Source organism: Sinocyclocheilus anshuiensis, unplaced genomic scaffold (assembly GCF_001515605.1).
Source record: "Sinocyclocheilus anshuiensis isolate Anshui unplaced genomic scaffold, SAMN03320099.WGS_v1.1 scaffold188, whole genome shotgun sequence".
NCBI lineage: Eukaryota > Metazoa > Chordata > Actinopteri > Cypriniformes > Cyprinidae > Sinocyclocheilus > Sinocyclocheilus anshuiensis.
In genome coordinates, this window is record NW_015555768.1 from 1,850,762 (window position 1) to 1,866,251 (window position 15,490).

The 15,490-nt window shown below is 38.8% G+C and overlaps 1 protein-coding gene across 1 annotated transcript; it reads right to left on the bottom strand.

The window, feature by feature from the left end:
- Nucleotides 1–4,212: 4,212 nt before the first annotated feature.
- On the bottom strand, nucleotides 4,213–14,777 carry LOC107674312 (serine/threonine-protein kinase SBK1-like). The gene is made up of 4 exons (XM_016468253.1): nucleotides 14,729–14,777; nucleotides 13,112–13,293; nucleotides 9,949–10,151; nucleotides 4,213–4,892 (listed from the first exon to the last, which is right to left on the bottom strand). The coding sequence occupies exons 2-4, from the start codon at nucleotides 13,278–13,280 to the stop codon at nucleotides 4,245–4,247; spliced, it is 1,020 nt and encodes a 339-aa protein (XP_016323739.1). The 5' UTR covers nucleotides 13,281–13,293; nucleotides 14,729–14,777; the 3' UTR covers nucleotides 4,213–4,244.
- Between the last annotated feature and the right edge of the window lie 713 nt (nucleotides 14,778–15,490).

A 15,490-nucleotide genomic window follows, 5' to 3' on the forward strand; every position in this document is an offset into this window, starting at 1 on the left:
TATATATTGCAATGCATAATCCAGAAGCAGTTTTGCTTTTTCTGAAAGAGGTACTTTTTTGATACATTTGCATTAAAACTTTAGAAACGTTGGCAATTGCCTACAGCAATATTACAGCAGTGAATATATCATATATTTCTGTTGCATTTATGGGAGAAAAATATAGCTGTAAAACATAGTTGTGACTGGTTTTACTGTAGCCACTGTGGTGTATTTTAGTGTCGTCGTAAAACACATAAAAATCAAGTTGTCGAGTCTGTCAACAAAGTCCGGAAGCTCAAAGAGAATTTTCTACATATGTTGCATGACGGTTAGTTTAAAGCACTAAAAGAGGTTCACCTGTGCTTGTGTGAGCTGCACTACATGTTGCAGAAATGATCGGAGTGGCATTTATTGGATATATCAGGCAATTAGAGCCTCATATTCATGCGGTGCTGTGTGATGACTTCATTTCCATTCTAGCAGGTGTCAGAGTTCCAGGAACTGACACTGGACCAGCATGTTTACTAGTGTTGTTGCTCTAATGGCCCCCAAAAAGGTATTCAGACACTTAAAATGTCTGAATGTGATTGGATTATTTGAGAATATGAAACCGAGTGCTCTCTTCACTAACTTTTCAGCATTTTTGCCCAATGTTTTGGACATTTTAAGTAGATGTATAAAGTCAGTTCACCTTGAGTTCACACAAGTGTAGTTCATTGCATAAAGTGTCCCGTTTCCACAAAGTGACCAGTTAAAGGGCTGATATTGTTGTACACTTTGTAAGAAGAATCTGGCTTAAAGTAACAACCGAAACAGATTATGAGTCATTGCTGAGGAGTCAAGCTTCAGTGAAAGCTGTTAAACCTTTTACCCATGATGGGCTTTTGGCTGCCTTAGAGGATTTAGTAATGAGGCCTTGATTGGAGCAGCTCATAGGGACTGCGGTAACATTATCCCGGTTAGTGTATTGCTCTAAATATGCTGCAAAGCGAAGGTAGCTGCTGGGCTCAGAACTGCTGTCAAATCACCAGCATGACGACACCCCACTGGGACAATTTCTCTAGAGCTGGGCCTAAACAAACACCAGCCCAGAATCCATCAATACCGCACCAGCTGCACCAGATGCCAGGAGATTTCTGAATGTTCAACAGAGAAGGTTGTAGTGTTTGTATGTAATAGATTACTGGGGTTACAAGCAAAGGCCACCAGTGACTTGGAAGCGATTTCAAAGCACATTTGGACATGATAATATCTATATATTTGTCTAAAAGAACAGGAGGTTTATGTAATGACGATTTAAAGGAAAGTTTGGGGGGAGCTTGTTTGTTTGATCCTGTCGATCATATTTCAAGGATATATAACGTAATTAGCCGCTTACCTCACTCTAGCAAGTCCACCTTTATTTTTAAACACTTGTATCATATATTATTACTAATTATCTATTTATTTTTCTTTCTTTAGTCAAGCAGTCAAGTTTAGTAGCTCTGTTCTCATGCTCATCCATTATGAGCAGCACATCAAATCTTTTTTTTTTTTTTATCACATAGAGAGTTATATGAAGTAGTGAATCAATACTTGACATTTAAGGGTAGTTTTATGGTTGCTTTTTTTAGTGCAGATTTTAATTCATAAGAACACTAGAATTCTAAATTTTTTAAAGCAACAGCAAAAAATCTTGTGTATTATTTTGCCTTTCCGTGTGTGTGTGTGTGTGTGTGTGTGTGTGTGACCAGTACACACTCTAAAAAATGCTGGGTTAAAAAGGGACAAACCCAGCTATTGGGATGTTTTGACCCAGCGGTTGGGTTGTTCTGAATCAAAACAACCCAACCGCTGGGTCAAAACAACCCAATAGCTGGATTTGTCCCTTTTTAACCCAGCGCTGGGTTATATTTAACCCAGCATTTTTTAGAGTGCATCTTCCAGTAAATTTACGGACATTTCCTTCAACCCTAAACACTACACAATGCAATGCATAGTTCAAAATATGGGTAAAACACCTGTCAAAAATCAATATGGAAAATTCGGTAGCAGTTTATTTTCGTGTTCCGCATGTACATACAAGGTACTTATTATAGTAATTACAATAACTGGGTGATAACTAGGTACTAAACCCTGAACCTACCCCTAAACCTAACCTTAGCCCATGTAGTTACCTTATATTACTCAGTACTTTCTTAGGTAAGTAAATTTTAAGTCAGGGCTGGGCAACTTCGTTCCTGGAGGGCCACTGTCCTGCAGAGTTTAGCTCCAACCCTAATGAAACACACCTAAACAAGCCAATCAATGTCTTTAAGATCACTAGAAAGCTACAGGCAGGTGTGTTTAATTAGGGTTGGAGCTAAACTCTACAGGACAGTGGCCCTCCAGGACCGAAGTTGCCCAGCACTGCTTTAAGTACACGTAAGTGCACGTACTGTAAAATAAAGTGCAGCCTAACCCTTCATATTAACACAGTACACTGGGCTGTACTTTTACAGATTTACTCACCCTCAAGTTGTTCCAAACCTGTATGAGTTTCTTTTTTCTACTGAACACCAAATAAGATATTTTTATAGTATTTTTGTCCACACTATGGAAGTCAATGGGGACCATCAACTGGTTACCATCATTCTTCAAAATATCTTCCTTCTCTGTTCAACAGCTGAAAGAAACGCACACAGGTTTGGAACAACTTGAGGGTGAGTAAATTTTTATTTTTTGGGGTGAACTATAGCTTAAAAATTTGTGTCAATCATTTTTGACATATTACTGTAACAGTCATTACTGCGTTTTAAAATTGAGAACAAATACATGAAAAGGTTTCATGATTATATTTTACATACTAAGGTTAGTCAACACTTTCTCAAGCATTAGATTTATCCTTAGATAATGCAGGACAAGCTTTAATAGTGACACATGGTCAGATCATAAGCACACAGCAAACAAGACAGTTGATATGGAAAATATACACATTTTATACAAATATACAAAACATATTTCAGTAAACTTGGATAAAAACATTAGTAAAATACAACAGTAGTTTAAAATTTACCCCTCATCTACCTGACAGTTATGGGGAAAGTATGTCTGGCTGTCTTCTGAGTATTTTCGTGCACTGGACCCTCATTTCTGCTAGAAACAGAAGTGACTGGCAAATCATAAAATAATACAATATTGAACATTGCTGAAAATGTCTGTTATTTTGGGAGGAGGTAGAGGATTGAATATGTGCGCATACATACAGTATTTGATATCAGAGACAAAGGGCAGGAGATTCTCAATATGACAGCTGTAGTCCTGTAGTTAAAAGAGCCAAAAGAGGCACCGCCTGTTTGTTTATTCTATATATGGTCCAGCCTGAAAAGTAAAGCAATTTGAGCTAAATAAGCAAAATTTATGATGCCATTGTTATCAGATTTTGTCCCTTATATGAAATGTATTATTTAAATATAGACAAAAAGTTTTGGTCAATATGGTATCTGTGTACCATATTGAATGTATCTGTGTACCAATATGGTATCTGTGTCCTCTGTCCCTATACTTTTGGTAAAATAAAAAGGGTTGTTTTTATACCAAAAGTATAGGGACAATACAGATTTCACGAACATTTGACTAAAAATTCACATAAATCACAAGATCTAACAGATAGAATTGTTTTGCTAACAAACACAAGGCTTTCTATGTTCAAATAAACATACAGTATAAATTAAATGTATTTTGATATAGTTTAAAGCCGAATTATCATGAGAATATGCTAATAATAGCACACATATATTTAATATTTATTTGTAAAATATTTTTTCTCAATTTTTTTGTAATTTCTATATTTCTCTCTCTCTCTATCTCTCTCTCTCTCTCTCTCTATATATATATATATATATATAATTTATATATTTTATAATATTTTGCATTGTAGATTTGATCAGATTAGTTTTTTGTTGCATTTTTGTATACAGTATGCAATATTTTGTTTTTACTACACTATACTTTTTTCACCATCAAAATGTACTTTTAACAACTAAATATATATTTTAAGTGTAAGTGCATTACCACCATAAGTGCAACACATTTTTTTTTTTTTTGAAGTGATTTAAAAAGATTTTTGTTAATTGTAGCATGCCACAATTGCTGTTGATGAAATATAATATTGACCCACAAATGAGTGTCTTCCTCATTACTTTTTAAGATATCAGCACATCTAATGATCTAAATTAATTCCACCAAGCAGCTCTCTGCGTTGCAATTGGCACTACATTCTGCTCATTTGTCATATAACACTATCAGTGTTCATCACTGCAGCTGCTTCTGCAGGGACTCGGTGTGGACGTGCTGACCTCCCTATTTTCTCCCACCCATCCGTTGGCGTCCTTCGCTCGCACCCAGTCCTTACCCACGTAACCTTTGACCTCTCCTACAGAGCACCTCTCACTGGGATCCAGCGCTAACATCCTCCTGAACATCTGCATGCACACAGGTGTGAATCTTTTCCACTGAGATGGCACGGGGGTTTTCTTCGGCGATCTGCGCCAGTCTACAAACTCCTCGTAGAAATCGTCACTGTCATTGCAGCGCTCCCAGGGGAAGAAGCCTGTAAGGATACAGAAAAGAAGCACGCCAAAGGCCCAGGTGTCTAGAGTGGGCTCCACACGGAGCGGAGGGACTTTCACCTCCGTCTGACCTTCCTCCAAGACCATGGTGCACAGCTCTGGAGCCATATACGGCAGCGTGCCTGATATGAAGCGGATGAAGGTTCCTCGTCTCTGGGTGAGACCAAAGTCGGCCAGTTTGACGCACCGGCACTGGGTGTCCAGCAGCAGTACGTTCTCAGGCTTGATGTCGCGGTGGACCAGACCGCGCTGGTGGATGAACTCTAGAGCACAAGAGATCTGAATGGCACAGCGCTTCACTGCACATTCAGGGATGCCCACCTGGACGAAAACAAGAAATGCAGTATAGTAAGTTGTTGATTTATAACAAATGTTGGATAATGTACACAAAAATGCCAAAAACACTAAAAAACTACAACTCCTATATTCTCCTGAGACCCAGGGGAAAAAAGTTTTGTAATTTTTTCATTTATAATTTATTTATTTATTAATTTTTTAACATTATTACATTGTTTGGGGGTTTTCTTCGGCGATCTGCGCCAGTCTACAAACTCCTCGTAGAAGTCGTCACTGTCATTGCAGCGCTCCCAGGGGAAGAAGCCTGTAAGGATACAGAAAAGAAGCACGCCAAAGGCCCAGGTGTCTAGAGTGGGCTCCACACGGAGCGGAGGGACTTTCACCTCCGTCTGACCTTCCTCCAAGACCATGGTGCACAGCTCTGGAGCCATATACGGCAGCGTGCCTGATATGAAGCGGATGAAGGTTCCTCGTCTCTGGGTGAGACCAAAGTCGGCCAGTTTGACGCACCGGCACTGGGTGTCCAGCAGCAGTACGTTCTCAGGCTTGATGTCGCGGTGGACCAGACCGCGCTGGTGGATGAACTCTAGAGCACAAGAGATCTGAATGGCACAGCGCTTCACTGCACATTCAGGGATGCCCACCTGGACGAAAACAAGAAATGCAGTATAGTAAGTTGTTGATTTATAACAAATGTTGGATAATGTACACAAAAATGCCAAAAACACTAAAAAACTACAACTCCTATATTCTCCTGAGACCCAGGGGAAAAAAGTTTTGTAATTTTTTCATTTATAATTTATTTATTTATTAATTTTTTAACATTATTACATTGTTTGGAGCATAAGATATACCAGTCAATTTTTAGGTTCCAGGCTATTTTTTTTTTTCAATAACTTGTCACCTGTAAAATTGATATGAGAATAATATTGGAAAAATATGTTTAGATGTTCGTTTTAATATTAGAAATAATATATTAAATTCAATAATATATTATAAATAAAAACTAATAAAGAGTTAAAACTAATAATAAAACTAATAATGTATTTTTTTTATGTTAGCAAACAATTATTAACAGAAATGGGCCAAAATGCTCAGTAATTTATTTTGGTAATAATAGTCTCAACTGTTTAAAAGATCCAACAGTTTGATACTGACACTTTGCTTATGTGCAGACACAAAATTCTCTCAAGACAACATCATTGCATGATAAGTTAAAATATAAGGTTGCATAAGTTTAGGAGCCCCTGTGGCGTTATTGCCACTTTAAATCTTTCCAGGCTTCAGTCTGTCTGGCTTAAGGTTTCACTCTTTATGCTGAAGTAACAGAGACTCATGTGGTGACAGAGAAAAACAGCTGCTCTGATCTTTTACTCACACATTACACCCTCCAAGATTTTCTGAGAGGACATGTGAACATTACCAAAATATGTCAAGCGTACGTCCTGCTCCTTATTCAGGGAGAAAAGCATGTGAACATGCCTAGCGTGTGAACGGGCCTGTAGTACATAGCAGTGCAGGGCAGGCCTGGAGTGACTTGAAGGATCTGGAGCTTAATTAGTCACATACTGAACAAGTGTTTACTTCAGCTATGGGCACTTTTGATATTTTAGACATAATAAAATAAACTTAAACACACTATAGTTTTTTTCCATTTGTGTACTAATAATGTCCAGCAGCAAATATGCATGTATCTGATTCAACCAATGTCACGTTCACAATTCCATTATTTCAAAATATGGAGTCACTCTGTGTTTGATGGCATTTTTATTTAACTTTTTATTTTTTAGATAGATAGATTTTTCATTGCTTTCTTGATGTATCTTCAGCTTTAAAAGCCTTCAGAGGCCATGCATTATTTTTGGTTTGTTTTCTTTTTGTCCTGACACACTAAAAATCTGTACATCATTCATCATTTCTCTAGTCTGCAACGCATTTAATCAGCATCTGTCAAGCTTCATTCTGTAAACATGCAGATGTCCCGGACCCTTGGGATAAAATATACCACATCTAGAGTCACTATAGTGTCTGTGACGATATATATATATGTGCGTATATATTTTAGTGATAACAGAACTCCAACTGTTTCACTGTTTGTATCTGCTTGCAGCATTTCTCACAGTGAGTGTCATGGCAGACGTCCAAATCTACTATAATTTTATAAATAATACTGTTTTTGTGTCATGGAATGTAGTTTTAAGAGTTTTTTAGGTTAGGATGTAGTTGTTTAGACATCAAATATGTTGTTTGTAAATAAAGATAACATCTATTTGAAAATTTACTTTGACATTTTTGGAGATCAGTGGCCGTTCAGCGCTCATGAAACCACTGAGAGCAACCTCACCTCGGCGAGTTCTTCTGGCTCTGATGTAGTGGTTAAACACGAGTTATAATTTGTTTTGGGTAAATCTAACGGGCAGGCTTTGGTCTCATTAATCTATTATTTGTTCCAGAGCAAATGTGCCTAGCAACTTTTATGATGACTGCTGTTGTTGTTCATTAAATATTATTATTCAATAAATTATATTTTATATAAATAATAGAAGTATTTAATAATAATATTTAGTATTTAGAAAAGGTGTGTGTGTGTCCGTGATGGTGATTTTAGTTGCATTTTCCGCTATTAGATGTGACAAGAGACTGTTTTTATGAGTGAGTCAGCGGTAAAGACTTTTATTTTGAAAGAGACTGAAACAGGGTTGTAAACAAGGAAGTTATTTTTACTTTCAACAACAGCTTGTAAGACGCAGCCAACAAATGCAGTGAGCAGCGCTGTCATCGGAAATCATCCTTAACAGATGAAAGGATAGTACGACAAAGATATCGCTTTCCTCAGAGGACATTCAAACTCATGTATAATGCTGAATATGAGATTGAGCTGAAGAATGAATGCTGTATCAGACGCAGGTAATCACACTCGCTCAGTCCATCTCTCTCTCATACTCGACTCTACATAATAGACAGCTTTTAATACAGTAATACAATAAGCTTTTAATGAAGCAACTCAACATTACTTCGTTACTAGTTCTAAAGTGACGTTTTCGAATTAGTAATGGAAGGTTGGGCTCAGCTGTTAAACTCCCTGAATCTGTGGTGGAAGTAGTTCCGCACAAAAGAGGGTTTTTAAAGACACTACTGTCTTTTTTATTTACACACTTGTGCCGTCGAACTGTTGTACAAACGCAATATCACACGTAGGCCTAGCTGTGCGAAATGGCTGTATATCAGCACCACTTGGCCTGCGGTCTCGTACCTACGGCCGAATCACAGCTGTGCTGATATACAACCATATCCCACTGCTACTCGTGTGATATTGCTCATATATGTATATATATGTGTGTGTGTGTTTATTTATACATACATACACATATAGAAAAGAATCACCCCCCTTTAAAATAATCACATTTTGTTGCTTTGCAGTCTGAAATGAAGGACACAGTTTTTGTTTCATCCAGCTGTATTTACTCAGTGCAACTTAAAACATACAAGGGAAAGATATAACACCAACATGTCAGAATTTTTTTTTTTTTAAGTTGGAAAAAGGATCACCCCCTCCTAAAAATGACTTGCAAACTCAATCACGTGTAGCTAATCACCATTTCAGTCCTTGGCAGTGCAACTGAAGCAAACAATCTACTATGGGTGGCAAGGCACTGTCAAAAGATCTCCGGCAGTTGTGGACAGGCACAAGTCAGGAGATGGATGCAAAAAAATTAAAAGGATTTATCAATGCCTAGAAGCACAATGAAGTCTATTATTAAGAAGTGAAATGTATTTGGTACAACACATGCCCTCCTTGCGTCACTCCAAACTGGATGAAAGAGTCAGGAGGAAACTGGTCAGAGAGGCTCTCTGAGGCAACTCTGAAGCAGTAGGAATTTATGACAAAGAGTGGTCATTGTGTGCATGTGACAACAATATCACAAATTCTCCACAAATGTGGGTTGTATGGGAGGGTTTCAAGAAAAAATCCACTGCTCAAGAAAGGCCACAAGCAGTCAGGCTGAGCTTTGCCAAAACGCATCTTGAAAATTCTGGGGCAGATGAGACTAAAATCGAATTATTTGGCCTCAACACCAAACGATATGTCTGGCGGAAATCCAATACAGCTCACCATCCAAATAACAGCATTCCTCCAGTAAAGCATGGAGGTGGTAATATCCTGTTATGGGGTGTTTCTCTGCAGCAGGACTGGAGCACTTTTCAGGATAGAAGGAAAAATGGATGGAGCAAATTCTGCTGCCCTCTGCCAGAAAGTTGTCAATGGGAAGACGGTTTACCTTCCAACATGACAATCACCCAAAGCACGCAGCAAAACTGAGCACATAGTGGTTGAAGGAGAAAAAGCTGAATGTCCTTGCATGAGAGCCCAGACTTGAACCCCATTGAAAATCTGTGGAATGAGTTGATGACTGCAGTCCACAAACGCTCACCATCCAATTGAACTGAACTTTGAGCAGTTGTGCAAAGAAGAATGGGCAAATATTGCAAAGTCTAGATGTGCAAAGTTAGTAGAGACAGAGACATATCCCAACAGACTAAAGGCTGTAGTTAAAGCAAAAGGTGGTTCAACAAAATACTGACACAAGGGGATGATCCTTTTTCCAACTCAGTGATTCTGTTTTTTATTTTATTTTTTATTTTTTCTGACATGTTGGTGTTATATCTTTCACGTAATAAAGTTGTGAGTAAATACAACTGGATGAAACAAACTGTGTCCGTCTTCATTTCAGGTTGCAAAGCAACAAAATGTGTTGATTTTAAAGGGGGGTGATTCTTTTCTATACCCACTGTATATATGAAAATTTCTTGATCAGATAAAAACAAGCTTGGCCTCTTTGGACTTCAGTATAAAATATACACAAATAATTAATGTGCATAATTTGACAAATTAAGGAAAACAAAATATATACATAAAATGCAATTGAAAAGTAGCAAAAACAATGAATGAAGGCATTGTAAAACAGTTTTAGTGTTTGTGAGTTTTAATAAAAAACAACCTCTGGGACATTAAAGTGCCCATATAATTGAAGAAAGAATGTGAATGAAGGGAAAGATCTCATGATGTTTGAGTACCCACCCGTGGCTGGATGATGGCAAACAGGTCCCGTCCTGTGACAAGCTCCTGGGCAAATCCGTAGTGCTCGTTGGACTGGAAGGCAATTCCAAACAATCCCACGATGCAGGGGTGGCAAGACAGATGCAAGGAGATGCAGTATTCTCTCAGGAAGCCATGTAGTTTGGTCGAGGCCTTGGGCAGCACTTTCAGAGCCATTGGAGTCCCTGTGATACAATCAGCAATGAAAAAGAAACAAGATCAGAGGACTTTCGGTCTTCCTAAAAGGTGCTCTGGAGACACATAACATGACGTACAGTCTTTAGATTGTTGTGGAACATATTTTCACAGCTGTTTGGATAATATCTTGGCATTACGATCTGTGGGAGTGTAAAACAGGAGGTAGTGTTTCATTTAAATAGAAGTATCTCATTGCTGCACTGGTTAAACCGTTCCCTGTAATACTGTTACACACACTATGGTAATGAATGATTCCCACGTTCATGTGAGTATATACATTATACACAGTATATACATGATACTCAAAAAAAACTTTTTTTTTTATAATTATGGTTTATCATTTCAAATAGTATTGCTCGGCATTTCCATAGATATGTATAGAAACATATTGATGGGCATTACAGCCTTGATGTGTTCAAACGATAGTGCACTGCAAAACATTACGTCATCGCGGAATAGGTCTTATGCATGACCTTCTGCTTACAAATGCAGTAGGTCATTATGGTGTATGCATACAGAAATTCACATGCTGTGCACAGTAAACACTATAAAAATGGACAAATAGTAAAAGTAGTGAGGTATTGTCACGTGTTTGTTTCTGTTTAGTTCATGTTTGCCCCTATTTGGTTCAGTTCCTGTTCTCATTTAGTTAATCATCCTTTATTCTGTTCACCTGTTTTGATTGATTACTCCTCACCTGTTTCTGTTCTCCCTGATTACGTTCCATGTGTTTATAAGCCCTGTGTTTTCCTCAGTTCCCTTGTCTTGCCTTAAAGTTACATCGTGGGTTTTCCTCAGTTCCCTTGTCTTGTGTTAAAGTTATATCGTGATTGTTGTCTCCCTCAGTTTCTGAATGTTTTGTTCTTATTTTGATAATTAACAACTCTATCGTGGATTACTTCCTATCCGTGTGCTTCCTTCGCACCACGACCCGTGACAGAACGCAAGACCACAAAAACTGAAAGTAAGCGGCATCTTTTTGCACGTTTCGCCGCTCCGAAGACGAGTCCGCCGGCCACGGCTCTCTCAAGCTCGCCGGCCGCCATTGACCCAAGCCCGCCGGTCACCACAACGGCAAGCCTGCCAGCCGTGCCTTTCATCCCGAGCCTAGAGGGGAATCTGAGGAGGAGAAGGTGGTTGGTTCTGGTCCCTAGGTCGCCAGCCGCTACGAAGTCAAGCCCGCCGGCCGTGGCTCTCTCAAGCCCGCCGGCCGCCATTGACCCAAGCACGCCGGTCACCGCAACGGCAAGCCCGCCAGCTGTGCCTTTCACCCCGAGCCTAGAGGAGAATCTGAGGAGGAGAAGACGGTTGGTTCTGGTCTCTAGGCGCGCTCCAGTGTCGACTCCAGCCCCAGAGCTCACTCCAGTGTCGGCTCCAGCCCCTGAGTTTGCTCCAGTGCCAGCTCCTCGAAAGCGCCTTGCTGTGCCTGCTCCTCCAGAGCACCCACCAGTGCCAGCTCCTCGTAAGCGCTTCCCAGTCCCCGAATCCAGCCCAGAGTGGGCTCCAGTTCCCGAGTATAGCCCACGGAGGGCTCCAGTTCCCGAGTTTAGCCCACGGAGGGCTCCTGTCCCCGTGTTTAGCCCAGTGAGGGCTCCTGTCCCCGTGTTTAGCCCAAGGAGGGCTCCAGTCCCCGAATCCCGTCCAGAGCGCCCTCAAGTGCCCGTTCCTCCAGAGCTCCCCCCAGGATTCCTAGTTTTCCCCAAGAAAATTTTTTGAGGGGGGCCATATACCCATGGCCGAGCCGGCTAAGGCCATGGAGGATCCGCCATGGCCTCCTGAGCTACCAGCTCCGCCATGGCAACCTGAACTGTCCCCTCCGCCATGGCAACCTGAACTGTCTGCTCTGCCATGGCCTCCTGAGGTACCAGCTCTGCCATGGCAACCTGAACTGTCTGCTCCGCCATGGCTGCCCGCTCCGCCATGGGACCCGGATCTGGTACCACCTTGGAGGCGCCCACACTCCCACCCCTCGATGTTATGTCACGCCTTTCAGAGGGGGGCGATATCTGTCACGTGTTCGTTTCTGTTTAGTTCCTGTTTGCCCCTATTTGGTTCAGTTCCTGTTCTCATTTAGTTAATCATCGTTTATTCTGTTCACCTGTATTGATTGAGTTCTCCTCCTGTTGCAGTTTTGCCTAATCACGTTCCATGTGTTTGTATACCGTGTTTTCCTCAGTTCCTTTGTCTTGCTGTGAAGTTACGTTGTGGTGTTTTTAATCCTTATTAAAGTTATATCGTGGTTGTTGTCTCCCTCCGTTTCCGAATGTTTTGTTCTTATTTTGATAATTAACGACTCTATTATGGATTACTTCCTCTCCGTGTGCTTCCTCCGCACCACGACCCGTGACAGGTATTGTGTTATTCCGATCATATTAAACCATATTAATTTGTCTTGGTTTAAAATCAACCATAACAAGGAGACGTGCGGCCAAAAGTAAGAGACCCCCTTATAACGAAACAAGACCACATTTCCTCACACAGCAGCTACATCTCGAGAGAAACCTGTGATATTCTTTCACAATAAAAACGTCAAGCAAGCAAGTATTATCAAAGTGGGATAAATGTGATGTGGTACTGTAATATGGTTCCAGTTTTCGTTTTGTGAGTAGCCCACTTGTTTTGTAAACTGTAATGGACTATCAGAAGCTTTAAAAATATACAGGTAAAAAATCATAAAATAATGCCAACTTTCAAATCAATAGACCTATTTAATATTTGGTCAGTGTAATCCTTTCAGGATGATACAAGACACCAAAGGGGTTAATTAAAATGCTGTTGTTTTAATGAAGAAAAAGAGAAAGTTGAAATTACTGAACATAGTCACTTACTGAACATAGCCACTTATATGTATTTTGTCCGAAAATTGTGGAGCTTGCTGCACTTGCTTGTACAAAACAAAATGAGTGGCTTCCTAAGACTAAGACAGTCAAGTATCTGGCTGACGTACCCTTGCAGCGGTGGGTGACCAGCAGCACACGGCCATACTTGCCGCGGCCGATCTCTTTAATGATGTTGAAATGTTCTTTAATCTCGAGCTGACATAAGCTCTGAGATGTCAACTCCATCAGCTCGTCTATCAGACTGCTGCCCTCCTCCACTGAGCCCAGTTCAATCATTGCTCTGACTGTCCTGGGAAAAAAAAGGAAAAAATATTTAGCAAACTCTGTTCCATTTAGAGTGTGTAAACATTTACAAAACAATGCCTTTCAATATGAATTGTGTCCAGCTTTTATTTATATGATTACAAATATAGAAGTATATAGAAGTATTAACTGCCAAGTACATTTCTGAAAACTGGTCAATGTTTTAGCATATTCCCTTTAAAAAAAAAAAGGACACTTTACATTACTGTTGTCATGTTGCAGTGTAATATTTAAGTGTAAGTATTAAAATTTATTTACATGTAAAATAAGTATAACATTGTACAGCATCTCCAAAATCTATGCTGCATAGTGTATCCAAAGTATAAAGTATTATCAAAAATGTAGTCTAGTTTAAATACAAATACAAATCAGAAACCTATAAAACTAGAAATGACATCACAGGGAGAGACTGTAGAGTAGACCTTCATGACTGTGAATTAATTTCAGCAGGCCCAACATAAAATCAAATATAATATTTCTATTAAAAACAAGCAAAAAAAGGCAGCTGCATTTTAAACTGAAAATATGAAAGTTTTCCTTTTTATCATCTTGAGGAAAACATGTAATTGGCCCTAATACAAAAACATTATTATTATTATTATTATTATTTACTGTACATAACAGAAATTCTAAATAAATAATTTAAAATAATAGATGTTATTACAGACTGAAAATGGATTATTAGCTTTTCAAATTATTGAATTGTGCATTCAATAGCTGAGTGTTTCTGTTTGTCCTCATCACTCATCACTGAACAATCAACACATTCCTCCTCAACACTCACTACATACATTCCTTCTCTTGTAAAGCTCCGGCGCTTTCTGTACTCTGATACTCTGTGTGTGCACAAAACGTTTGTACAATATGTATGTTTGGCATGTGAGATTATTAGTGTGCGGTTATGAGCTCTTCCTTCCTTTTCAACTTCCTAATTTAAGCAGGTTTTTGTAAGTTACATTACATGACTGTTTGTTATTCCAATGAAAAATAATAATACTTGTATGTTTACTGAATAGAAAAAAAAATGAAAACATAATTACATGTATGATGCTATTAATTTCTTTGTTTTTAACCTTTTTTAAAGCTATATCTTTCAAGGTAAATTACCAATTATTAATTAAAACTTAGTAATAAATTAATCAATCAAATGTTGTTGTTTTTTTTTTTTTTTTGCAGAAACCATTTCAAGTAATTTAAAATTTCAAAGTCAATCCTATTTAAAGCTAACAAAAATGCAGTTTTCCATTAAATTCATCAATGTCATCCACTGCATTGTAAAATTATAAAAGCGATGCAAATGTTCACAGACTAGCATAAAAACAATATTCATATGCATGCACAATAATGCACAGAATTTAACTATTGACAAATCTGCCATTGTTAGCTGTGTATTAATGTCTCTCTATTTGCCCTTCTCTCACCTCTCTGCAGCTGTGGAAAGGATCAGGGGCACCCAGACGCGCAGCAGTAGCAGCAGTGCTGCAGCCAAAGCCGATGCAGAGTGCTGGGAGTGAGGACTCCTGTTCTAACAAGGGCTTTGAGCTCCTGGAAAGCTTTATATGGACGAAGCACTCACTCTGGGAAGAGTTACACTTCTGTGGTGTTGACTCCACCCGCATGCAGCACACATAAACACATGTTCACTCACATATATCAGACACATAAAACTGAGACTTGATATCATATATACCCAGATATGTTATGTACATTCAGACTCAAACTGAGTTGGCCTAGGTATGATGAAAACACTGGATACATAACTTCAGAGCTTTTTAGATGTGGAGAAGTTAATAATAAGACACCTGAAACATGCACTTTTGTATTAGGAATATGGTCACGTATGTGCATTTATGCACGTATGCAGTGTGTCTATCTTTTTAAAGAACAGTTTATCATTCTGATCGAAAGTGACATACTCTCACAGCACCATCAGATTATATTCCTATCACCATTCAGCAGTGCTTTTATCAAATAGACACAATGCTATTTATAAGAACAGCATGACACAACCAAAATAATTATCTGATTCATTTGTAGTCAATGAATAGTTTCAATAAACAGAAATAATTGTTTTACAAAAAAATTTGAATATGTATTCAAATCTCTTACAACGTTTTTTAATGAAATTTGTCTATAAAATAATTTCAGTTTTATTCATTTTACAAATTTTCTATAATTATCAG